This window comes from Cherax quadricarinatus, chromosome 24 (assembly GCF_038502225.1).
Source record: "Cherax quadricarinatus isolate ZL_2023a chromosome 24, ASM3850222v1, whole genome shotgun sequence".
In the NCBI taxonomy this organism is placed as follows: domain Eukaryota; kingdom Metazoa; phylum Arthropoda; class Malacostraca; order Decapoda; family Parastacidae; genus Cherax; species Cherax quadricarinatus.
In genome coordinates, this window is record NC_091315.1 from 2,916,040 (window position 1) to 2,942,042 (window position 26,003).

The following is a 26,003-nucleotide window of genomic DNA, read 5'->3' on the forward strand; positions in this document are numbered from 1 at the left end:
CCTTCCTGTGGTAGTAGGCTGGTAGACAGCAACCACCCAGGGAGGTACTACCGTCCTGTGGTAGTAGGCTGGTAGACAGCAACCACCCAGGGAGGTACTACCGTCCTGTGGTAGTAGGCTGGTAGACAGCAACCACCCAGGGAGGTACTACCATCCTGTGGTAGTAGGCTGGTAGACAACAACCACCCAGGGAGGTACTACCTTCCTGTGGTAGTAGGCTGGTAGACAGCAACCACCCAGGGAGGTACTACCGTCCTGTGGTAGTAGGCTGGTAGACAGCAACCACCCAGGGAGGTACTACCGTCCTGTGGTAGTAGGCTGGTAGACAGCAACCACCCAGGGAGGTACTACCGTCCTGTGGTAGTAGGCTGGTAGTCAGCAACCACCCAGGGAGGTACTACCGTCCTGTGGTAGTAGGCTGGTAGACAGCAACCACCCAGGGAGGTACTACCGTCCTGTGGTAGTAGGCTGGTAGACAGCAACCACCCAGGGAGGTACTACCGTCCTGTGGTAGTAGGCTGGTAGACAGCAACCACCCAGGGAGGTACTACCGTCCTGTGGTAGTAGGCTGGTAGACAGCAACCACCCAGGGAGGTACTACCGTCCTGTGGTAGTAGGCTGGTAGACAGCAACCACCCAGGGAGGTACTACCATCCTGTGGTAGTAGGCTGGTAGACAACAACCACCCAGGGAGGTACTACCTTCCTGTGGTAGTAGGCTGGTAGACAGCAACCACCCAGGGAGGTACTACCTTCCTGTGGTAGTAGGCTGGTAGACAGCAACCACCCAGGGAGGTACTACCGTCCTGTGGTAGTAGGTTGGTAGACAGCAACCACCCAGGGAGGTACTACCATCCTGTGGTAGTAGGCTGGTAGACAGCAACCACCCAGGGAGGTACTACCGTCCTGTGGTAGTAGGTTGGTAGACAGCAACCACCCAGGGAGGTACTACCATCCTGTGGTAGTAGGTTGGTAGACAGCAACCACCCAGGGAGGTACTACCATCCTGTGGTAGTAGGCTGGTAGACAACAACCACCCAGGGAGGTACTACCGTCCTGTGGTAGTAGGCTGGTTGGCAACAACCACCCAGGGGGGTACTATCGTCCTGTGGTAGTAGGTTGGTAGACAGCAACCACCCAGGGAGGTACTACCGTCCTGTGGTAGTAGGCTGGTTGACAACATCCACCCAGGGAGGTACTACCGTCCTGTGGTAGTAGGCTGGTTGACAACAACCACCCAGGGAGGTACTATCATCCTGCCAAGTGACTGTGAAGCAGAGACCTGTAGTTTCTTCTTCCCCTGATAAGTGAACAAGAAGGGGACAATATTATACTCTTGTTTAACCTTAATTAATTTCATTCCATTTATATCCCCTTGTATTACAGGAGGGAAGACAAGATAAACTCTTGTGTTGAATGAGACAATTATGACAGGTAACTGATATAAGAAAGCCTGAAAAAGAAAATACCTTTCCTATAGTACTCGGCTTTAAGATTACGTGTGAGCCCGAAGTCACCAATCTTGAGAGTGAGGTTGTGATCCAGCATACAGTTCCGGGCTGCCAGGTCTCGGTGCACCAGTTTACAGGCAGCCAGGTAAGCCATCCCATCCGCAGCTTCCACTGCCATTTCCATCATCTTCTGTAGTAGGGAAAGATGGAAGGGAAGATGTGTTGAAGAAATAACTCCTTACCAGTCACTGTTGTTAAACAGTGGAAAACATGTGCTAGAGTACCGTAGCTGAAGTCATTCGAATTAGTAGATCTCCGGACCGAGTAATTTAGCCACAGGGGGAAGCGGGCAGCTAATAGGTCTTAGATATCCCCCCCAGACGCAAAACTCTTTGCCCTTTTCAATTAAAGAACAGTTTTCACTGTGTTATACTGACTAGTGACCACATAACTACGATAGTTTAATAAATTACAAAAGCCTACTCAGTTTTAAAAAAATATTTCTTCGACTTTCTCCAGCAACTAGGTTAACCTGGCAGGAACGTCTCTGAGGAACCTGCGAGTGAGTCAGGGGAGATTTTTGTCATGTGAGAATAATCTCTGATATTAACAAAATATCTCCTGAGAGAAACATTGGTGATTTTAATGAAAATATTGAGTACCCTATGAATATTTTAATAAAATAATTAGTCTAAAAATATTATTATGAAAATTTGAGGATTTTAATGAAATGGGATTTTATGGGTATTTATACGGAAATTTATGGAAAATATAGGATTTTTTAATGAAGATTTGTCGGAAATATGAGTAATTTCTATGAATATTTATTGTAAATATATAGAATTTTATGGATATTTCTATAAAGATTAAATGAAAAATATATTGGATTTTTTGGAAACTCTTCGAATATTTTAATGAAAATAAAGATAACTCTAAGATGAATTAAATAAAAATAAGAAGGTGACCTACGAGAATTTATTGAAGTTGATCAGAGGGGATGAAATATGGTGTTGAGGCGGGTATAATATGGTGTTTGGTGTGGGTATGACAGGATGCTCTTGATTCAAGGAGTTGGAGTTAAGTGGTGTTGTGTTAACAGTAGGTTTTGTGGTTCTTAAAGTCGAGGAGTAGGAACTGCGTTATTATAGTGTTACGTGGATCTTGTTTATGGGGTGTTGTGTAAGTGTAAAAATGTGTATAAGTGTGTATGAATGTGTATAAGTGTGTATGAATGTGTATAAGTGTGTATGAATGTGTATATGTGTGTATGAATGTGTATAAGTGTGTATGAATGTGTATAAGTGTATATGAATGTGTATATGAGTGTATGAATGTGTATAAGTGTATATGAATGTGTATATGTGTGTATGAATGTGTATAAGTGTGTATGAATGTGTATATGTGTGTATGAATGTGTATAAGTGTGTATGAATGTGTATAAGTGTATATGAATGTGTATATGAGTGTATGAATGTGTATAAGTGTATATGAATGTGTATATGTGTGTATGAATGTGTATAAGTGTGTATGAATGTGTATATGTGTGTATGAATGTGTATATGTGTGTATGAATGTGTATAAGTGTATATGAATGTGTATATGTGTGTATGAATGTGTATAAGTGTATATGAATGTGTATATGTGTGTATGAATGTGTATAAGTGTGTATGAATGTGTATATGTGTGTATGAATGTGTATAAGTGTGTATGAATGTGTATAAGTGTGTATGAATGTGTATAAGTGTGTATGAATGTGTATGAATGTGTATAAGTGTGTATGAATGTGTATAAGTGTGTATGAGTGTGTATAAGTGTATATGAATGTGTATAAGTGTGCATGAATGTACGAATGTGTATCAGTATGTATAAGTGTGTATAAATGTGCATAAGTGTGTGACCTTCAAGTATTGGCCTCTTATACTGATATTATTTACACACAGTTATAATCTAGAACAATGTTGTATTTTTATTATGCTTTCTATCCTTCAGATTTATTTGACATTACTTGTTTATTCATAAACACAAAGGTAGTTTCCCACCCATGCAGGGTGACCCAAAAGAGAAGAAACACTTTCGTAATTCAGTGACCATCTTGCCAGACGCGTGTCGACACTACAGTTCAAGAACTGCAACATATCTCCACTCCTCCATCAGAGCTCAGGACTCAAGTCCGGCTAGCCAGTTTCCCTGACTTCCTTCGTAAATGTTATTTTGCTTACACTCCAACAGCAAGTCATAAAAACCATTTGCCTTTACTCGCTTCTACCTAACATCCTCTCACACGCTGGCTGGAAGTTCAAGCCCCTCGCACACAAAACCTACTTTACCTCCTTCCACTAACCTTACCACCTACCCTGTCTTCCTTCCAATACAGATTTATACACCCTCCAAGTCATCCAATTTTGTTCCATCCTCTCTAAATGTCCGACCCACTTCAGCAATCCTTCTTCAGCCCTCTGGATTATCCTTTTAAAAAATCCTGCACCTCCTTCTAACCTCCTTCCTACATAATGTCTGCATAATCCTACATGATGCCCGAAATGCCTAGCCATGCTAGGTGTCCTAGTGGCCCCCTCTGTAATTAGTATTTTATAACATGTAAACCCCACAATATCCAAATCCTGTAAACCCCACATTGTAACCCTTATAGAGAATAAACTTGATTTGATTTGATTAATAATTACACCACACATTGCCCTCCAGTCTGATTTCCAATGATTCATTACCTAACTTTCTGTAATTCTCATTACTTCACTCTTTCCTATGATCACTTTGAATTTCCTTCTCTTGCACACCCTCCTAAATACGTCCACCAACATCTGTAACTTCTTTTCAGTATCTTCCTAATGCAAAATGTCATCAGCAAAAACCAACTGTGACAACTCCCTCTTTGTGTTAGATTTCTTATCTTTCAAACCAACCCATAAGCATTCACTTCTCACACAACCCCACCTATAAATATATTGAACATCCATGGTGACATCAAGGATCCCTGTATAAGACCTACTTTTACTGGAAAATAATCTCTCTCCCACATAGTCTAAACTGAGCCTCACTATCCTCATAAAACCTCTTATCTGATTTCAGTAACCAACCACTTACTCCATACACTTACAATATTATTTCCCTATCCACCCTATCATATGCCTTTTCCAAATCCATAAATACATCGAAAACCACTTTACCCTTATCTAATACTGCTCACGTATATGCTTCACTGTAAACACTTGGTCTACATATTCTCTACCCTTCCTAAAGCCTCCTGATTTATTTGTGATCTTGCTCTCTGTCTTTTAATTCTTTCAGTAAAATTCTACAGTACCTGGTATACTTTATAAGTTTATTCCTCTGTAGTTATTACACTCTCTTTTGTCCCCTTTGCCTTTATACAAAGGAACTATGTATGGTCTCTGCCAATCCACAGGTACCTTCCCCTCGCTCATACATTTATTAAATGAAAGAACCAACCATTCCAAAACTATATCTCCACTTGCTTATAACAATTTCTCTCTTGACACCATTAATCCCTGCTGGTTTATCCTCTTTCATTCTACCCATCAATTCACGTGCCACCTCCACATTCATCTTCACTCCTAAACGGTGTTATACCTCCCTGGCCAATGCACGAGATCAAAGCTTCACTATCTTCATATATATTTAGTACCTTCTTCCCAATACCTCCAACTTTCCATCGAATAACTCTCCACTTCTATTTTTAACTGTCAAATCCGCTCGTTCTCCAGAACATTTTCTTATTCTCAGTAAAATATGTTGATAGCATCTCATCCACTCTCATTTGCTCTCCTCTTACATTCCTTCACCACTCTCTTAATTTCTCTTTTTCTCACCATATACTCCCTCCTTATATCACTTCTGTTTTGTAGAAAAGAATCATATGTTAACTTTTTCTCTTTATTACTACTCTCTTTACCTTATCATTCCACCAATCACTGCTCTTCCCTCCCGCATTCACAAGCCTATATCCACAAACTTCTTCTGATTTCTCTAACACTGAATTCTAAAAACTATCCTGTATTTCTCCATCATCATTGCCTATGCTTCCACTAGGCCATCATTCTACCAATAGTTTCTTCTATCTTACATAAGAACATAAGAAAGAGGGAACACTGCACAGGCTTACTGGCCCATGAGAGGCAGGTCCAAGTCTCCTACCAGCTTAAGCCAATGACCCTACCTAGTCAGGTCAGATGATATCCACTTAAGGAAGGAGCACGGCATCTGACCCACTAGCACAAGCTAGTCAGATCCAACTCACACTCAGTCACACACACTCATGTATTTTTCTAACCTATTTTTAAAACTACACAACGTTTTAGCGTCTATGACAGTACTTGGGAGTTTGTTCCACTCATCCACAACTCTATTACCAAACCAGTGCTCTCCTATATCCTTCCTGAATCTGAATTTCTCCAACTTAAAACCACTGCTGCGAGTCCTGTCTTGGCTGTATATTTCTAGCACACTATTTACATCAACCTTATTTATTCATGTTTTCCATTTATACACCTCAATCATGTCCCCCCTAATTCTACGCCTTTCTAGAGAGTGCAGATTTAGGGCCTCAGTCTATCCTCATAGGGAAGATTTCTGATGAATAGGATCAACTTTGTCATCCTCCTTTGTACGTTTTCCAGAGCATTTATATCCATTCTGTAATACGGTGACCAAAACTGAGCAGCATAATCTAAACGAGGCCCAACCAAAGATATATAGAGCTGAAGAACATCCTGAGGACTCCTATTATTTACGCTCCTTGATAAGAAGCCAAGAATACAGGAGAAGTGGTTATTAGCCAATTGCTCCCAGCATTTTAGTGGCGTCTTACAACATACATGGCTTACGAAGGAAAGATTCTTTTCCACTTCCCCCAGAGAGCTGAAAGGAAATAGATAAGAACAAGACCTATTAAGAAAACAGAAGAAAGTTCAGATGAGTGTATATACTTATACGTGTGGTATAAACCTTGGTAATAAATACCGACAAGTTGGTTTAGAAAGACACGTAAGCAAACACTTTGACATATTTGAAAATAAAGGTCCTGGGACCTTGATCATTTCTTGACCCAGATCCCAGAACCGAAACGTTTTGTAATAAATATGTCAAAGTGTTTGCTTACGTGTCTTTCTAAACCATACCTATACGTGCACATGTATATGTAGTATGACCTATGTGTGAGCAGAAATAGCAAGATGTACCTGTTTTCTGAAGTGTTTAGGAGACAGAAAGAAAGGACACCAGGAGTCCTACCAGTGTGTAAAACAACTACAGGTTTCCGTTCCACAGGCATCTGGCAGGACGGTAGTACCTTCCTGAGTCGCTGCTCTCGTTAATACTACTAAATTTTATAACTGTTGCCGCCGTTTAAAAGATGTGAGAGCGTTATTTCCAATAAATATTTTGAGTGCCTTCATAACGCTCTAAATCCAGTGAATATTTTGAGTTCTTCCTTTACGTTATGTCTAGTACATATTATGAGTGTTAGCTTCATTCCATATCGATGCAGATGACTTTTTCACCGTTAATATTACGTTGTTTTCCGTTGCTCAATGCTAGGCTTTTCTTTTTATTGAATTGCAGATCTTTCAGTGTTTTAATGGATTCATTTTGTTTACTATCGCTCTTTGTATTTCTTTTAATAAATTAATATTCACCTTCGTACTTACCCATTATACTCTGTGACATCAGTTTATGAAACATCACTCAACATCCAGTGTCTCTGTAACTACAGCATTATGACATTCTTCCATTGTATCTGATTCTGTTTCAACTCGTAAGACTAGTTAGTGTTTTAGGAGTTGTGATAGGAAGGATCTTTCTGTTGCAGAGCAACATGGATGATGACTGACACCAATGGTTTTCCATAAAATAAGCAAATTGACTTATTTTCTCAGTCACTTTGATGTATGATATCAGTGGGATTAACTTCAAGGATATTTGCTGCTTCCAGTGAGAATGCTTCCAGCAGTGTTTCCAGCAGTGTTTCCAGCAATGTTTCCATCAATGCTTAGATCAATGCTTCCAGGAATGTTTCCAGCAATGTTTCCAGCAATGCCTCCAGCAATGCTTCCAGCAATGTTTCCAGCAATGTTTCCAGCAATGTTTAGAGCAATGTTTCCAGCAATGCTTCCAGCAATGTTTCTAGCAATGCTTCCAGCAATGTTTCCAGCAAAGTTTGTAGCAATGCTTCCAGCAATGCTTCCAGCAATGCTTCCAGCAATGCTTCCAGCAATGCTTCCAGCAATGCTTCCAGCAATGCTTCCAGCAATGTTTCTAGCAATGCTTCCAGCAATGCTTACAGCAATGCTTCCAGCAATGCTTCCAGCAATGCTTCCAGCAATGCTTCCAGCAATGCTTCCAGCAATGCTTCCAGCAATGTTTCCAGCAGAACTGAAATTTTCTGTTACACTTGTTAAAAGATTTATTCATTCTGTGTTAATTGCATACATCATCAGGGATCACAACGGCGTCAGTATCACATTTAAGAGGAAAATGATAGGATGGATAATGAGAACTTTGAAAACAAGGGATGCAGAGCCAGTGATGAACCTTTTTAAGTCACTTGTTCCCTCTAGGCTGGAATACTGTTGTACACTAACAGTGTCATTCAAGGCAGGTGAAGTCTCGGAGCTAGAGAATGCACCGAGAATCTTCACTGCATGTACAAGTTCAGTCAAGCTCCTTAATTACTGGTAACGTTTGGAGTCTTTTGACCTGTACTCCTTAGACTGCAGGCGAGAGATATACATCATAATCTACACCTGTAAATTCCTAGAGGGACTGGTCCCAAATCCGCACGCAGAAATCACGCCCTACGAAAGCAAAAGACTAGTCAGACGGTGCAAAATTCCACCGATAATAAGAAGGTTAGGTTAGGTAAGATTTGCCCAGAAACACGACCAGTGTTTCCGGACGCTGGTCTTAGTCATATGAAGACCCGCAGCTGGAGGTTTTGGTTATCTGACCAGGTATACTCCAGGAACCCTTCCGCTATCTTACCAGTCTACCCTTTTAAAAAGTATAATTAGGACTCATTGTTCCTAGGTTCCTTTAAAATGGAAAGCAGGGACGCCATGCGTACACAAAGAGAAAACACAATAAATATCCGGGGCCCAAGGCAGTTTAACAGTCTCCCACCAATGTATAAGAGGAACTACTAATAGAAACTAGACTGCCGTCACGGGGGGATGGGGAGATAGCTAAAGTCGTACAAACGTACGACTGTGGTTTGTACGACTGTGGTTTGTACGTTTGATTGCTTGCGGCCAGCAGTAGCAGCCTGGTAAGGGGAACATACCTGGTAGGGGGAAGGGAACATACCTGGCAGGTGAGGGGAGACATACCTGGCAGGTGAGGAAGTTAGGTGGGTGATTATTGAGGAATGTCTTGAGGTCACCTTCTTGCATGAGTTCCATCACGACATAGACAGGTGCGTAGTCTCCCACCACACCCAGCAGACGAACCACATGATGGCACGAGATGTCCCTGCCAGACATATAACGTAGACCTATTGATCACCCAACAGGATCCATACTCCCCCCTCCTACATGTGAAGAGACATGTGACATCCCTGCTAGAAATATCAAAGTAGGCAACCTTTCCCACCTATCGTAACAGACTTCATGATGACTCGAAATGTTTGTATCCAAGTTAACTTCCACCACTCAGCTTTTTCTAGCTTCCTTCAATAACGCTCTTCAAAATAACATTAACCTGTTAATTTCAGGAGTAACCTAATCTTGTTTTGCTTGTTAGTGGATGTACATCTGACTGCAGGAGTTATATATCCAACCTGTATTGATGTCTGCATCTGACTGCTGGTTGTGTACTTACTGCATAAGTGCAGCTTCCTTGAGAAACTGATGGATGTCCTCTGTGGTGGCTCTGTCCCTGTGAGTCTTGACAGCCACCTTATTCTGCTGGCCGTTTAGAGTGAGCTCTCCCTGCAGCACCTTCCCGAAGAACCCATTACCAAGAGCAGGTTCCTGAAGAACTTTCAGGTCGTCCCTCCAGAGGATAAATTCCTCTCGGAAGATCTCGGCCGGAGCGAAACCCTCTAACAGTGTGACACAAAACTTATGTTAGAAAATAAAAACCAAGTAGCCCTTAGCGTATTCTTATTAACCCATGACAGGTTGGTTCAACTCACAACCAGAGTATAAAAATCAGTGACATTATTCGGCAGTTTGGTTCACTCTTTTACAATTTACCAAATTACAGCTTCCTCATTAGTTCTAAATGTAAATATATAAATGTAAATTCTCTTTTCTGAGGGTTGTCTTGGGCAGATGATGATATTTGACGATAATGATCAAGATGCAGATTATTAAGATGATGACGATGTGATTATAATTAATATTTTCATTATTATTATTTTTAATACAATTATTATCATTATTATCATTATCATTATCATTGTTATTATTATTATTATTATTATCATTATCATTATCATTAATATTATTATCATTATCATTATCATTATTATTATTATTATTATTATTATTATTATCATTATTATTATTATTATTATTATTATTATTATTATTATTATCATTATCATTATCATTATTATTATTATCATTATCATTATCATTATTATTATTATTATTATTATCATTATTATTATTATTATTATTATTATTATTATTATTATTATTATTATTATCATTATTATTATTATTATTATTATTATTATTATTATTATTATTAATGGTACTACTACTAAAATAATAATAGTAATAATAGCAAGATCATCAGAGGTCATTTTTAGATCTATAAGGAACTTTTAATGCTGATTCCAAACAGTTTAATGTTTTAATCTTGAATATAAACTACTCCAGATGACAACTGTCATAATTTTAATGGACATTTTATTGCCAGAGTCAACAACCTTTAATTAGGGATTATTTCAATTTCCTGTTCGCCTTTTAATGATCATTAGGAGTTAATAACCTATCAGAAATATGTGGAAATCTACATCAATTAAACACATTTTATAAAAATTCATTTAGTTATTTTTCGAAGTCTTCAATAGAAATACAAATTTTGGAATCTGGAACTCAACATTAGATCCTTGATAAGGATGAATCTCCGGTATATCTGTGAATATTCCAGGTGCAGTTTGAGGATAAGCAGAAGTCTGCAGAAACCAAGAAAAAACCAAACCATACCACGGGTAGGGTTTGAACCCGCGGTCAGAGTGTCTCAAAACTCCAGTTGAATACCTTGAGTTTTGAGACTCTCTGACCACGGGTTCAAACCCCACCCGTGGTATGGTTTATTTGCGATTGTGTCATTACGATTTCGTGAGTCAGAAATCAAGAACTATGTTGCCGCCACAGACACGAGATTCTCGCTTCTTTGTACATGAGTAGGAGGGGTTGGATTTGAGTGGGACTTTCACATCAGAGCTTATTTCTTGGGTAGCATTGAAAATTGGGTTGGGCAAATGTTTTGTTAGTGGGATGAATTGTAAAGGACCTGCCTAGTATGGGCCAACAGGCCTGCTGCAGTGTTCCTCCTTTCTTATGTTCTTATGTTCAATTTTCAATGCACTTCCAGTACTCAGATACAAAAATATCTCACCTATCTCACCATCAGATCGTCTGTACTAAAAAAACAAGTCCAAGTTTCTATGAATTAGGAGGCAGCAAATTCCAGCTCCCGGCTCATTCACCAGTAAATCACAGCTCTTTGCAATCTATTACCAATACCTAAATGTTACCAAGTCCGAGTTATTTCTCGAGAAAATCAGTTGTACTAATATTTGGTAACAGAAAGCGATACATTAAACTCTCATTCATGTCGCCATAGTTAATCACATTTCCAATAGCAATAGTAATAATAATAATAATGTCAGTATTTCTACATGTACAAGGTATTCCACCAGATCTTAATTCATAACAGAAGTTAAAACAAACATTGTGGACCGATCAGCTGAGAAAACTTTCTTCTGTCTCTCCGGTAACCATGCCCACAACCTCCTCTTGTGGCTCAGGTAATCATGCCCACAACCTCCTCTTGTGGCTCAGGTAATCATGCCCACAACCTCCTCTTGTGGCTCAGGTAATCATGCCCACAACCTCCTCTTGTGGCTCAGGTAACCATGCCCACAACCTCCTCTTGTGGCTCAGGTAACCATGCCCACAATCTCCTCTTGTGGCTCAGGTAACCATGCCCACAACCTCCTCTTGTGGCTCAGGTAACCATGCCCACAACCTCCTCTTGTGGCTCCGGTAATCATGCTCACAACCTCCTCTTGTGGCTCAGGTAACCATGCCCACAACCTCCTCTTGTGGCTCAGGTAATCATGCCCACAACCTCCTCTTGTGGCTCAGGTAATCATGCCCACAACCTCCTCTTGTGGCTCAGGTAATCATGCCCACAACCTCCTCTTGTGGCTCAGGTAATCATGCCCACAACCTCCTCTTGTGGCTCAGGTAATCATGCCCACAACCTCCTCTTGTGGCTCAGGTAATCATGCCCACAACCTCCTCTTGTGGCTCAGGTAATCATGCCCACAACCTCCTCTTGTGGCTCCGGTAACCATGCCCACAACCTCCTCTTGTGGCTCCGGTAATCATATCCCCAACCTCCACCAGTGGCTCCGGTAATCATGCCCACAACCTCCTCCTGTGGCTCCGGTAATCATGTCCTCAACCTCCTCCTGTGGCTCCGGTAATCATGCCCTCAACCTCCTCCTGTGGCTCCGGTAATCATGTCCTCAACCTCCTCCTGTGGCTCCGGTAATCATGTCCTCAACCTCCTCCTGTGGCTCCGGTAATCATGCTCTCAGCCTCCTCCTCTCACCTTGTGGCTCCGGTAATCATGCCCTCAACCTTCTCCTGTGGCTCCGGTAATCATGCCCACAACCTCCTCCAGTGGCTCCGGTAATCAGGCTCTCAGCCTCCTCCTCTCACCTTGTGGCTCCGGTAATCATGCCCTCAACCTCCTCCTGTGGCTCCGGTAATCATGTCCTCAACCTCCTCCTGTGGCTCCGGTAATCATGCCCTCAACCTTCTCCTGTGGCTCCGGTAATCATGCCCACAACCTTCTCCTGTGGCTCCGGTAATCATGCTCTCAGCCTCCTCCTCTCACCTTGTGGCTCCGGTAGTCATGTCCTCAACCTCCTCCTGTGGCTCCGGTAATCATGCCCAAAACCTCCTGTGGCTACGGTAATCATGTCCTCAACCTCCTCCTGTGGCTCCGGTAATCATGCCCAAAACCTCCTGTGGCTCCGGTAATCATGTAATCAACCTCCTCCTGTGGCTCCGGTAATCATGTCCTCAACCTCCTCCTGTGGCTCCGGTAATCATGCCCACAACCTCCTACTGTGTCTCCGGTAATCATGTCCTCAACCTCCTCCTGTGGCTCCGGTAATCATGCCCTCAACCTTCTCCTGTGGCTCCGGTAATCATGCCTACAACCTCCTCCTGTGGCTCCGGTAATCATGCTCTCAGCCTCCTCCTCTCACTGAACATTAAAATGGTATAAAATACCGACAGGTTGTTAGGTAAGACACATATGCAACAGTTAGGTATCTTTATTATGAAACGTTTCGCCTACACAGTAGGCTTCTTCAGTCAAGTACAGAAAAGTTGATAGAAGCAGAAGATACTTGAAGACGATGTAATCAGTCCATCACCCTTAAAGTTTTGAGGTGGTCAGTCCCTCAGTCTGGAGAAGAGCATTGTTCCATAGTATGAAACAATATGGAGATGAAGTGACAGAATGGAGCTTTTTATAGCGCCAAGAGGTGAGACGTAGGCCACTAGGAGAGGTAAGAACTCAGATGTTGAAAGGTCAGGTCCCTCTCAAATCCAGCCTCTCTCACTAGTGGAAGTTGTCGAAGTTGATTGCAGGTCTGTACCAAGATACCCTTGTGTTGCAGTGTCTGACAGATTGAACATTAAAATGGTATAAAATACCGACAGGTTGTTAGGTAAGACACATATGCAACAGTTAGGTATCTTTATTATGAAACGTTTCGCCTACACAGTAGGCTTCTTCAGTCAAGTACAGAAAAGTTGATAGAAGCAGAAGATACTTGAAGACGATGTAATCAGTCCATCACCCTTAAAGTTTTGAGGTGGTCAGTCCCTCAGTCTGGAGAAGAGCATTGTTCCAGCATTCTCCAGACTGAGGAACTGACCACCTCAAAACTTTAAGGGTGATGGACTGATTACATCGTCTTCAAGTATCTTCTGCTTCTATCAACTTTTCTGTACTTGACTGAAGAAGCCTACTGTGTAGGCGAAACGTTTCATAATAAAGATACCTAACTGTTGCATATGTGTCTTACCTCCTCCTCTCACCTTGTGGCTCCGGTAATCATGCCCTCAACCTTCTCCTGTGGCTCCGGTAGTCATGACCACAACCTCCACCCGTGGCTCCGGTAATCATGCCCTCAACCTTCTCCTGTGGCTCAGGTAATCATGTCCTCAACCTTCTCCTGTGGCTCCTGTAACCATGTCCTCAACCTTCTCCTGTGGCTCCTGTAACCATGTCCTAAACCTCCTCCTGTGGCTCCGGTAATCATGCCCTCTGCCTGATTGTGGCTCCTTGTGGTTCCGGTAATCATGCCAACAACCTCCTTCTCTCAACTTGTGGCTCCGGTAATCATGCCCAAAACCTCCTCCTCTCCCCTTGTTTCTCATGTAATCATGCCCACAACCTCCTCTTGTGGCTCCGGTAATCATGCCCACAACCTCCTCTTGTGGCTCCGGTAATCATGCTCACAACCTCCTCTTGTGGCTCCGGTAATCATGCCCACAACCTTTTCTTGTGGCTCCGGTAATCATGCTCTCAACCTCCTCCTGTGGCTCCGGTAATCATGCTCTCAACCTCCTCCTGTGGCTCCGGTAATCATGCCCTCAACCTCCTCCTGTGGCTCCGGTAAACATGTACTCAACCTCCTCCAGTGGCTCAGGTAATCATGTCCTCAACCTCCTCCTGTGGCTCCGGTAATCATGCTCTCAACATCCTCCTGTGGCTCCGGTAATCATGCTCTCAACATCCTCCTGTGGCTCAGGTAATCATGTCCTTAACCTCCTCCAGTGGCTCCGGTAATCATGTCCTCAACCTCCTCCTGTGGCTCCGGTAATCATGTCCTCAACCTCCGCCAGTGGCTCCGGTAATCAGGCTCTCAGCCTTCTCCTCTCACCTTGTGGCTCCGGTAATCATGTCCTCAACCACATCCTGTGGCTCCGGTAATCATGCTCTCAGCCTCCTCCAGTGGCTCCGGTAATCATGTCCTCAACCTCCTCCTGTGGCTCCGGTAATCATGCTCTCAGCCTCCTCCAGTGGCTCCGGTAATCATGCTCTCAGCCTCCTCCTGTGGCTCCGGTAATCATGTCCTCAACCTTCTCCTGTGGCTCCGGTAATAATGCCCACAACCTCCTCCTGTGGCTCCGGTAATTATGTCCTCAACCTCCTCCTGTGGCTCCGGTAATCATGTCCTCAACCTCCTCCTGTGGCTCCGGTAATCATGTCCTCAACCTCCTCCTGTGGCTCCGGTAATCATGTCCTCAACCTCCTCCTGTGGCTCCGGTAATCATGTCCTCAACCTCCTCCTGTGGCTCCGGTAATCATGCCCACAACCTCCTCCTGTGGCTCCGGTAATCATGTCCTCAACCTCCTCCTGTGGCTCTGGTAATCATGCCCTCAACCTTCTCCTGTGGCTCCGGTAATCATGCCCTCAACATTCTCCTGTGGCTCCGGTAATCATGCCCACAACCTCCTCTGGCTCCGGTAATCATGCCCACAACCTCCTTCTCTCACCTTTTGGCTCCAGTAATCATATCCACAACCTCCTCCTCACACCTTGTGGCTCCGGTAATCATGCCCACAACCTCCTCCTCTCTACTTGTGGCTCCGGTAATCATGCCCACAACCTCCTCCTCTCTACTTGTGGCTCAGGTAATCATGCCCACAACCTCCTCCTCTCAACTTGTGGTTCCGGTAATCATGCCCACAACCTCCACCTCTCAACTTGTGGGTCAGGTAATCATGCCCACAACCTCCACCTCTCAACTTGTGGGTCAGGTAATCATGCCCACAACCTCCACCTCTCAACTTGTGGGTCAGGTAATCATGCCCACAACCTCCACCTCTCATCTTGTGGCTCAGGTAATCATGCCCACAACCTCCTCCTCTCAACTTGTGGTTCCGGTAATCATGCCCACAACCTCCACCTCTCAACTTGTGGGTCAGGTAATCATGCCCACAACCTCCACCTCTCAACTTGTGGGTCAGGTAATCATGCCCACAACCTCCACCTCTCAACTTGTGGGTCAGGTAATCATGCCCACAACCTCCACCTCTCAACTTGTGGGTCAGGTAATCATGCCCACAACCTCCACCTCTTATCTTGTGGCTCAGGTAATCATGCCCACAACCTCCTCCTCTCAACTTGTGGTTCCGGTAATCATGCCCACAACCTCCACCTCTCAACTTGTGGGTCAGGTAATCATGCCCACAACCTCCACCTCTCAACTTGTGGGTCAGGTAATCATGCCCACAACCTCCACCTCTCAACTTGTGGGTCAGGTAATCATGCCCACAACCTCCACCTCTCAACTTGTGGGTCAGGTAATCATGCCCACAACCTCCTCCTCTCACCTTGTGGCTCAGGTAATCATGCCCACAACCTCCTCCTCTCACCTTGTGGCTGAGGTAATCATGCCCACAACCTCCTCCTCTCACCTTGTGGCTCAGGTAATCATGCCCACAACCTCCTCCTCTCACCTTGTGGCTCAGGTAATCATGCCCACAACCTCCTCCTCTCACCTTGTGGCTCAGGTAATCATGCCCACAACCTCCTCCTCTCACCTTGTGGCTCAGGTAATCATGCCCACAACCTCCTCCTCTCACCTAGTGGCTCAGGTAATCATGCCCACAACCTCCTCCTCTCACCTAGTGGCTCAGGTAATCATGCCCACAACCTCCTCCTCTCACCTTGTGGCTCAGGTAATCATGCCCACAACCTCCTCCTCTCACCTTGTGGCTCAGGTAATCATGCCCACAACCTCCTCCTCTCACCTAGTGGCTCAGGTAATCATGCCCACAACCTCCTCTTCTCACCTTGTAACTCAGGTAATGATGCCCACAACCTCCTCCTCTCACCTTGTGGCTCAGGTAATCATGCCCACAACCTCCTCCTCTCACCTTGTGGCTCAGGTAATCATGCCCACAACCTCCTCCTCTCACCTAGTGGCTCAGGTAATGATGCCCACAACCTCCTCCTCTCACCTTGTAACTCAGGTAATGATGCCCACAACCTCCTCCTCTCACCTTGTGGCTCAGGTAATGATGCCCACAACCTCCTCCTCTCACCTTGTAACTCAGGTAATGATGCCCACAACCTCCTCCTCTCACCTTGTGGCTCAGGTAATGATGCCCACAACCTCCTCCTCTCACCTTGTGGCTCAGGTAATGATGCCCACAACCTCCTCCTCTCACCTTGTGGCTCAGGTAATGATGCCCACAACCTCCTCCTCTCACCTTGTGGCTCAGGTAATGATGCCCACAACCTCCTCCTCTCACCTTGTAACTCAGGTAATGATTCCCACAACCTCCCCCTCTCACCTTGTAACTCAGGTAATGATGCCCACAACCTCCTCCTCTCACCTTGTGGCTCAGGTAATGATGCCCACAACCTCCTCCTCTCACCTTGTAACTCAGGTAATGATGCCCACAACCTCCTCCTCTCACCTTGTGGCTCAGGTAATGATGCCCACAACCTCCTCCTCTCACCTTGTAACTCAGGTAATGATGCCCACAACCTCCTCCTCTCACCTTGTGGCTCAGGTAATGATGCCCACAACCTCCTCCTCTCACCTTGTAACTCAGGTAATGATGCCCACAACCTCCTCCTCTCACCTTGTAACTCAGGTAATGATGCCCACAACCTCCTCCTCTCACCTTGTAACTCAGGTAATGATGCCCACAACCTCCGCCTCTCACCTTGTAACTCAGGTAATGATGCCCACAACCTCCTCCTCTCACCTTGTAACTCAGGTAATGATGCCCACAACCTCCACCTCTCACCTTGTAACTCAGGTAATGATGCCCACAACCTCCTCCTCTCACCTTGTAACTCAGGTAATGATGCCCACAACCTCCCCCTTTCACCTTGTAACTCAGGTAATGATGCCCACAACCTCCTCCTCTCACCTTGTGGCTCAGGTAATGATGCCCACAACCTCCTCCTCTCACCTTGTGTCTCAGGTAATGATGCCCACAACCTCCTCCTCTCACCTTGTGACTCAGGTAATGATGCCCACAACCTCCTCCTCTCACCTTGTAACTCAGGTAATGATGCCCACAACCTCCTCCTCTCACCTTGTAACTCAGGTAATGATGCCCACAACCTCCTCCTCTCACCTTGTAACTCAGGTAATGATGCCCACAACCTCCTCCTCTCACCTTGTGGCTCAGGTAATGATGCCCACAACCTCCTCCTCTCACCTTGTGGCTCAGGTAATGATGCCCACAACCTCCTCCTCTCACCTTGTGACTCAGGTAATGATGCCCACAACCTCCTCCTCTCACCTTTTGGCTCAGGTAATGATGCCCACAACCTCCCCCTCTCAATTTGTGGCTCAGGTAATGATGCCCACAACCTCCTCCTCTCACCTTATGGCTCAGGTAATGATGCCCACAACCTCCTCCTCTCACCTTGTGGCTCAGGTAATGATGCCCACAACCTCCTCCTCTCACCTTGTGGCTCAGGTAATGATGCCCACAACCTCCCCCTCTCACCTTGTAACTCAGGTAATGATGCCCACAACCTCCTCCTCTCACCTTGTAACTCAGGTAATGATGCCCACAACCTCCTCCTCTCACCTTGTAACTCAGGTAATGATGCCCACAACCTCCTCCTCTCACCTTGTAACTCAGGTAATGATGCCCACAACCTCCTCCTCTCACCTTGTAACTCAGGTAATGATGCCCACAACCTCCTCCTCTCACCTTGTAACTCAGGTAATGATGCCCACAACCTCCTCCTCTCACCTTGTAACTCAGGTAATGATGCCCACAACCTCCCCCTCTCACCTTGTAACTCAGGTAATGATGCCCACAACCTCCCCCTCTCACCTTGTAACTCAGGTAATGATGCCCACAACCTCCTCCTCTCACCTTGTAACTCAGGTAATGATGCCCACAACCTCCTCCTCTCACCTTGTAACTCAGGTAATGATGCCCACAACCTCCTCCTCTCACCTTGTAACTCAGGTAATGATGCCCACAACCTCCTCCTCTCACCTTGTGGCTCAGGTAATGATGCCCACAACCTCCCCCTCTCACCTTGTAACTCAGGTAATGATGCCCACAACCTCCCCCTCTCACCTTGTAACTCAGGTAATGATGCCCACAACCTCCTCCTCTCACCTTGTAACTCAGGTAATGATGCCCACAACCTCCTCCTCTCACCTTGTAACTCAGGTAATGATGCCCACAACCTCCTCCTCTCACCTTGTAACTCAGGTAATGATGCCCACAACCTCCTCCTCTCACCTTGTGGCTCAGGTAATGATGCCCACAACCTCCTCCTCTCACCTTGTGACTCAGGTAATGATGCCCACAACCTCCTCCTCTCACCTTGTGGCTCAGGTAATGATGCCCACAACCTCCTCCTCTCACCTTGTAACTCAGGTAATGATGCCCACAACCTCCTCCTCTCACCTTGTAACTCAGGTAATGATGCCCACAACCTCCTCCTCTCACCTTGTAACTCAGGTAATGATGCCCACAACCTCCTCCTCTCACCTTGTAACTCAGGTAATGATGCCCACAACCTCCCCCTCTCACCTTGTAACTCAGGTAATGATGCCCACAACCTCCTCCTCTCACCTTGTAACTCAGGTAATGATGCCCACAACCTCCCCCTCTCACCTTGTGGCTCAGGTAATCATGCCCACAACCTCCTCCTCTCACCTTGTGACTCAGGTAATGATGCCCACAACCTCCTCCTCTCACCTTGTGGCTCAGGTAATGATGCCCACAACCTCCTCCTCTCACCTTGTGACTCAGGTAATGATGCCCACAACCTCCTCCTCTCACCTTGTAACTCAGGTAATGATGCCCACAACCTCCTCCTCTCACCTTGTAACTCAGGTAATGATGCCCACAACCTCCTCCTCTCACCTTGTAACTCAGGTAATGATGCCCACAACCTCCTCCTCTCACCTTGTAACTCAGGTAATGATGCCCACAACCTCCTCCTCTCACCTTGTGGCTCAGGTAATGATGCCCACAACCTCCTCCTCTCACCTTGTAACTCAGGTAATGATGCCCACAACCTCCTCCTCTCACCTTGTAACTCAGGTAATGATGCCCACAACCTCCTCCTCTCACCTTGTAACTCAGGTAATGATGCCCACAACCTCCTCCTCTCACCTTGTAACTCAGGTAATGATGCCCACAACCTCCTCCTCTCACCTTGTAACTCAGGTAATGATGCCCACAACCTCCTCCTCTCACCTTGTAACTCAGGTAATGATGCCCACAACCTCCTCCTCTCACCTTGTGGCTCAGGTAATGATGCCCACAACCTCCTCCTCTCACCTTGTAACTCAGGTAATGATGCCCACAACCTCCTCCTCTCACCTTGTGGCTCAGGTAATGATGCCCACAACCTCCTCCTCTCACCTTGTAACTCAGGTAATGATGCCCACAACCTCCTCCTCTCACCTTGTAACTCAGGTAATGATGCCCACAACCTCCTCCTCTCACCTTGTAACTCAGGTAATGATGCCCACAACCTCCTCCTCTCACCTTGTAACTCAGGTAATGATGCCCACAACCTCCTCCTCTCACCTTGTGGCTCAGGTAATGATGCCCACAACCTCCTCCTCTCACCTTGTGGCTCAGGTAATGATGCCCACAACCTCCTCCTCTCACCTTGTAACTCAGGTAATGATGCCCACAACCTCCTCCTCTCACCTTGTTTCTCAGGTAATGATGCCCACAACCTCCTCCTCTCACCTTGTAACTCAGGTAATGATGCCCACAACCTCCCCCTCTCACCTTGTAACTCAGGTAATGATGCCCACAACCTCCCCCTCTCACCTTGTAACTCAGGTAATGATGCCCACAACCTCCTCCTCTCACCTTGTAACTCAGGTAATGATGCCCACAACCTCCTCCTCTCACCTTGTAACTCAGGTAATGATGCCCACAACCTCCTCCTCTCACCTTGTAACTCAGGTAATGATGCCCACAACCTCCTCCTCTCACCTTGTAACTCAGGTAATGATGCCCACAACCTCCTCCTCTCACCTTGTGGCTCAGGTAATGATGCCCACAACCTCCTCCTCTCACCTTGTAACTCAGGTAATGATGCCCACAACCTCCTCCTCTCACCTTGTAACTCAGGTAATGATGCCCACAACCTCCTCCTCTCACCTTGTAACTCATGTAATGATGCCCACAACCTCCTCCTCTCACCTTGTGGCTCAGGTAATGATGCCCACAACCTCCTCCTCTCACCTTGTGGCTCAGGTAATGATGCCCACAACCTCCTCCTCTCACCTTGTAACTCAGGTAATGATGCCCACAACCTCCCCCTCTCACCTTGTGGCTCAGGTAATGATGCCCACAACCTCCTTCTCTCACCTTGTAACTCAGGTAATGATGCCCACAACCTCCTCCTCTCACCTTGTAACTCAGGTAATGATGCCCACAACCTCCTCCTCTCAACTTGTGGCTCAGGTAATGATGCCCACAACCTCCTCCTCTCAACTTGTGGCTCCGGTAATGATGCCCACAACCTCCTCCTCTCAACTTGTGGCTCCGGTAATGATGCCCACAACCTCCTCCTCTCACCTTGTAACTCAGGTAATGATGCCCACAACCTCCTCCTCTCAACTTGTAACTCAGGTAATGATGCCCACAACCTCCTCCTCTCACCTTGTAACTCAGGTAATGATGCCCACAACCTCCTCCTCTCAACTTGTAACTCAGGTAATGATGCCCACAACCTCCTCCTCTCACCTTGTAACTCAGGTAATGATGCCCACAACCTCCTCCTCTCACCTTGTAACTCAGGTAATCAAGTTCTTTACATAACTTTGTCAATAACTGAGATATATAGACTTTTAACAAGTCTACGATATTAATTGTACAACTAAATTATGTGATTGATGATCCTAATATATTTTCATCGATTTTTTTTTATTTCGCTCGTTTCTGGAGAACGCCTCACCCAATCGGTTTCAAATTTTCAACAACTGTCTTATTGTTATGAGTGTTAAACTGCTGGAACAACAGACATGTTCACGTAAACTGTGGCCAAATTACAAATAAATCAGGGAACAGCTGAGACTCGAATCCATGGCCAATATGTTTTAAAACTGACAGGCCAGTGTGTTAACAACTTGGCCGGGTGGTAAATCCACATTGTTCGCCTTTATTTGATTATCCTGGGATTAAACTTCCTAAATTAATCTTTTATGCGCCTGTAACATTTGTGTCTTCAATTCCATTGTTGTAAATTTTATGTTGTATACACTTAACCTTAATCAAATTTACTTACTTTAATTAAATTACCTATTTATTTATTGTTCTTACTTAACAGATTGCGAGTCTTACTTGAAGAAAATTCTAGAATGATTTTAGCCTATGTAAATCTCAAATTGTATTTTTGGAAACTGAAGAAATTAAAATACTGGTAATACGCGTAAAAATCTTTGAGTGTTGCGTGTGATTATCTTCAAAGCTTCCACGTTAATAACTTGATAATTCAACTTCTGATCGGCTTCAAGAATCAAGCAACACAGATGACCCATAGGATGGCAAGAAATTATTTCTTTAGTTTTTGGTAGTTGACAAAGTTGAATGACTTGAATGAGGCAGTACCGGAGGCAATGTCAATGCACAGCTTCAAGAGGGTGCATGATAAGGCCCAAGAGGTCAAAATATGGGATGCTGTTGAACGTAGTCTAGTAGGCATGGCCACAAGATGAGATGAGAACCACGTAAACACAAGTCGTTGAATCTAACTCGATAAGTAAACCTCGGCGCATGCACGCACGTACGCACACATACACACACACACACACACACACACACACACACACACACACACCAGAGAATGGAAAAGGTACAGTAGGCAAAGGACCCAGGAAAATAAAGAGACTAGTCGAAGAGGCAGAAACGAGTCTTCACAGATAAGGAGGGAGGCCCAGAGACAGTACGGAAACGACATAGCATCGAAAGTCAAGTCTGACCCGAAGCTGTTATATAGCCACATTAGGAGGAAGACAACAGTCAAAGACCAGGTGATAAGGCTGAGGAAAGAAGGTGGGGAACTTATCAGAAGCGATCAAGAGGTATGTGAGGAGCTCAACATGAGATTTAAGGAAATAATTACAGTGGAGACAGGAAGGCCTTCGGGTGGACAGAACATAGGAGGACACCAACAAGGAATATACCAACAAGTGTTGGATGACATACACACAACTGAGGAGGTGAACAGGCTGCTAAGGGACCTTGATACCTCAAAGGCAATGGGAACAGACAGCATCACCCCGTGGGTCCTTATAGAGGGAGCAGAAATGCTGTGTGTGCCACTAACCACAATCTTCAACACATCCCTTAAAACTGAGCCACTACCTGAGGTATGAAAGACGGCAAATGTAATACCCATATTTAAAAAAGGAGACAGAAAAGATGCACTGAACTATATATCAGTGTTACTGACGTGTATAGTATGCAAAGTCATGGAGAAGATTATCAGGAGGAGAGTGGTGGAGCACCTGGAACGGAACAAGAGTATAAACACTAACCAGCACGGTTTCATGGAAGGCAAATCCTGTGTCACAAACCTTCTGGAGGTTTATGATAAAGTAACAGAAGTAAGACACGAGAGAGAGGGGTGGGTTGATTGCATCTTCTTGGACTGCAAGAAGGCCTTCGACACAATTCCTCACAAGAGATTAGTGCAGAAGCTAGAGGATCAGGCGCGTATAACAGGAAGGGCACTGCAATGGATCAGAGAATACCTGACAGAGGCAACAACGAGTCATGGTACGTGATGAGGTATCACAGTGAGCACCTGTGACGAACGGGGTCTCACAGGGGTCGGTCCTAGGACCAGTGCTATTTCTGGTATATGTGAGTGACATGATGGAAGGGTTACTCAGAAGTGTCCCTGTTCACAGATGATGTGAGGTTAATGAGGAGAATTAAATCAGATGAGGATCAGGTAGGATTTCAGAGACCTGGACAGACTGGACACCTGGTCCAGCAACTGGCTTCTAGAATTTAACCCCTCCAAATGTAAAGTCATGAAGATCGGGTAAGGGCAAAGAAGACCGCAGACGGAGTATAGGCTAGGTGGCTAAAGACTGCAAACCTAGCTCTAGGAGAAAGATCTTGGGGTGAGTGTAACACCGAATACGCCTCCGGAAGCACACATCAATCAGGTAACTGCTGCAGCATATGGGCGCCTGGTAAGCCTGAGAATAGCGTTCCGATACCTTAGTGAGGAATCGTTCAAGGCACTGTATACCGTGTACGTCAGGCCCATACTGGAGTATGCAGCACCTGTTTGGAACCCACACTTGATCAAGCACTTCAAGAAATTAGAGAAAGTGCAAAGGTTTGCGACAAGGTTAGTTCCAGAGCTAAGGGGAATGTTTCACGAAGGAAAGTTAAGGAAAATCGGCCTGACGACACTGGAGGACAGGAGGGTCAGGGAAGACATGATAACGACATACAAAATACTCCGCGTAATAGACAAGGTGGACAGAGACAGGATGTTCCAGAGAGGGGACACAGAAACAAGGGGTCACAACTGGAAGTTGAAGACCCAGATAAGTCAAAGGGATGTTAGGAAGTATTTCTTCATTCATAGAGTAGTCAGGAAGTGGAATAGCCTAGGAAGTGAGGTAGTGGAGGCAGGAACCATACATAGCTTTAAGATGAGGTATGATACAGCTCATGGAGCAGGGAGAGAGAGGACCTAGTAGCACTCAATGAAGAGGTGGGGCCAGGAGCTGAGTCTCGACCCCTGCAACCACAATTAGGTGAGTACACTTAGGTGACCAGTGTCACTGACATGTGTATAGTATGCAAAGTCATGGAGAAGATTATCAGAAGAGTGGTGGAACACCTAGAACAGAATGAGCTTATTCACGACAACCAGCACGGTTTCAAGGAAGGGAAATCCTATGTCACAAACCTACTGGAGTTCTATTACAATGGTGACGGCACTGGTCACAGACCGGGCAGCGGGGACGTTGATCTTCGAAACTCACTCCAGGTATACTCCAGGTAAGGCAAGAGAGAGAGAGGTGGGCAGATTGCGTTTTTTTGACACAGATCCACACGAGATTAATGCAAAAGCTGGAGGTCCAGGCAGATATAGCAGTGAAGGCACTACAGTGCCTGACAGGAAGGCAGCAGCGAGTCATGGTACGTGACGAAGTGTCAGAGTGGACGCAGTGACGAGCGGGGTTCCCCAGGGGTCAGTCCTAGGGCTGGTGCTGTTTCTGGTATATGTGAATGACATGACGGCAGGGATAGACTCAGAATCGTCTCTGTTAGCGCACGATGTGAAGCTAATGAGGACAATTCAGTCGAACGCTTCTTTTTTATTATAATAATAAAACGGACGAGAATCAGGCAGGATTACAAAGGGATTTGGACAGGCTGCAGGCTTAGTCCAGCAAATGGCTCCTAGAGTTTAAACCTACCAAGTGCAAAGTCATGAAGATCGCGGAAGCAAGGGAGACCGCAGAGTACAAGTCTACGGGGCCAAAGACTGCAAACCTCACTCAAGGAAAAGGCTCTTGGGGTGAGCATAATACTGAGCTCTCCTCTTGAGGCGCACATCAACCAAATAACCGCTGCAACATATGGGGGAATAGCAAAACTATGAATAGCGTTTCGATACCTCAGTAAGGAATCGTTCAGCACGCTGTACACAGTTTACGTCAGGTCCATAAACGAGTATGCAGTTTCAGTTTAGAACCCACATCTGGTCAAGAAATTAGAGAAAATGCAAAGGTTTGCAGCGAGATTAGTCCCGGAGCTTAGGGGCATATCCTTCGAGGAGAGGTTAAAAGAAATCGATCTAACGACACTGGATGGCTGAAGATAGAAAGGGGACATGATAACGACATATTAAATACTGAGAGGAACTAACGAGAAGGACAGAGACAGGATGTTCCAGAGATGGGACACAGCAACAAGGGGTCACAGCTGGAATGTGAAGACTCAGATGAGTCACAGCGATGTTAGGAAGTATTTCTTCAGTCATAGAGTTGTCAGGAAGTGACAGTTTGGATAGTGATGTAGTGGAAGCAGGATCCAAATGATAAAGCTGATGGGGCAGTGAGTGGACCTAGTGGCGACCAGTTTAGAGGCGGGGCCAAGAGCTGTGACTCTACCCCTCGAACCACAATTAGGCGAGTATACACACACACACATACACACACACACACACACACACACACACACACACACACACACACACACACACACACACACACACACACACACACACACAGCCGATGAATACAGAAAA

The 26,003-nt window shown here is 45.2% G+C and overlaps 1 protein-coding gene across 1 annotated transcript in view; it reads right to left on the bottom strand.

The window, feature by feature from the left end:
• The window catches only part of LOC128690675 (insulin-like peptide receptor), a 646,235-nt gene that overhangs the window by 35,917 nt on the left and 584,315 nt on the right, over positions 1-26,003 (bottom strand). Inside the window, exons 22-24 of the mRNA XM_070088152.1 lie at positions 9,302-9,524; positions 8,812-8,953; positions 1,469-1,640 (exon numbers count right to left, since the gene is read on the bottom strand). Coding sequence (XP_069944253.1) covers positions 1,469-1,640; positions 8,812-8,953; positions 9,302-9,524 — 537 coding nt within the window. The remainder of the gene's footprint in view (positions 1-1,468; positions 1,641-8,811; positions 8,954-9,301; positions 9,525-26,003) is intronic.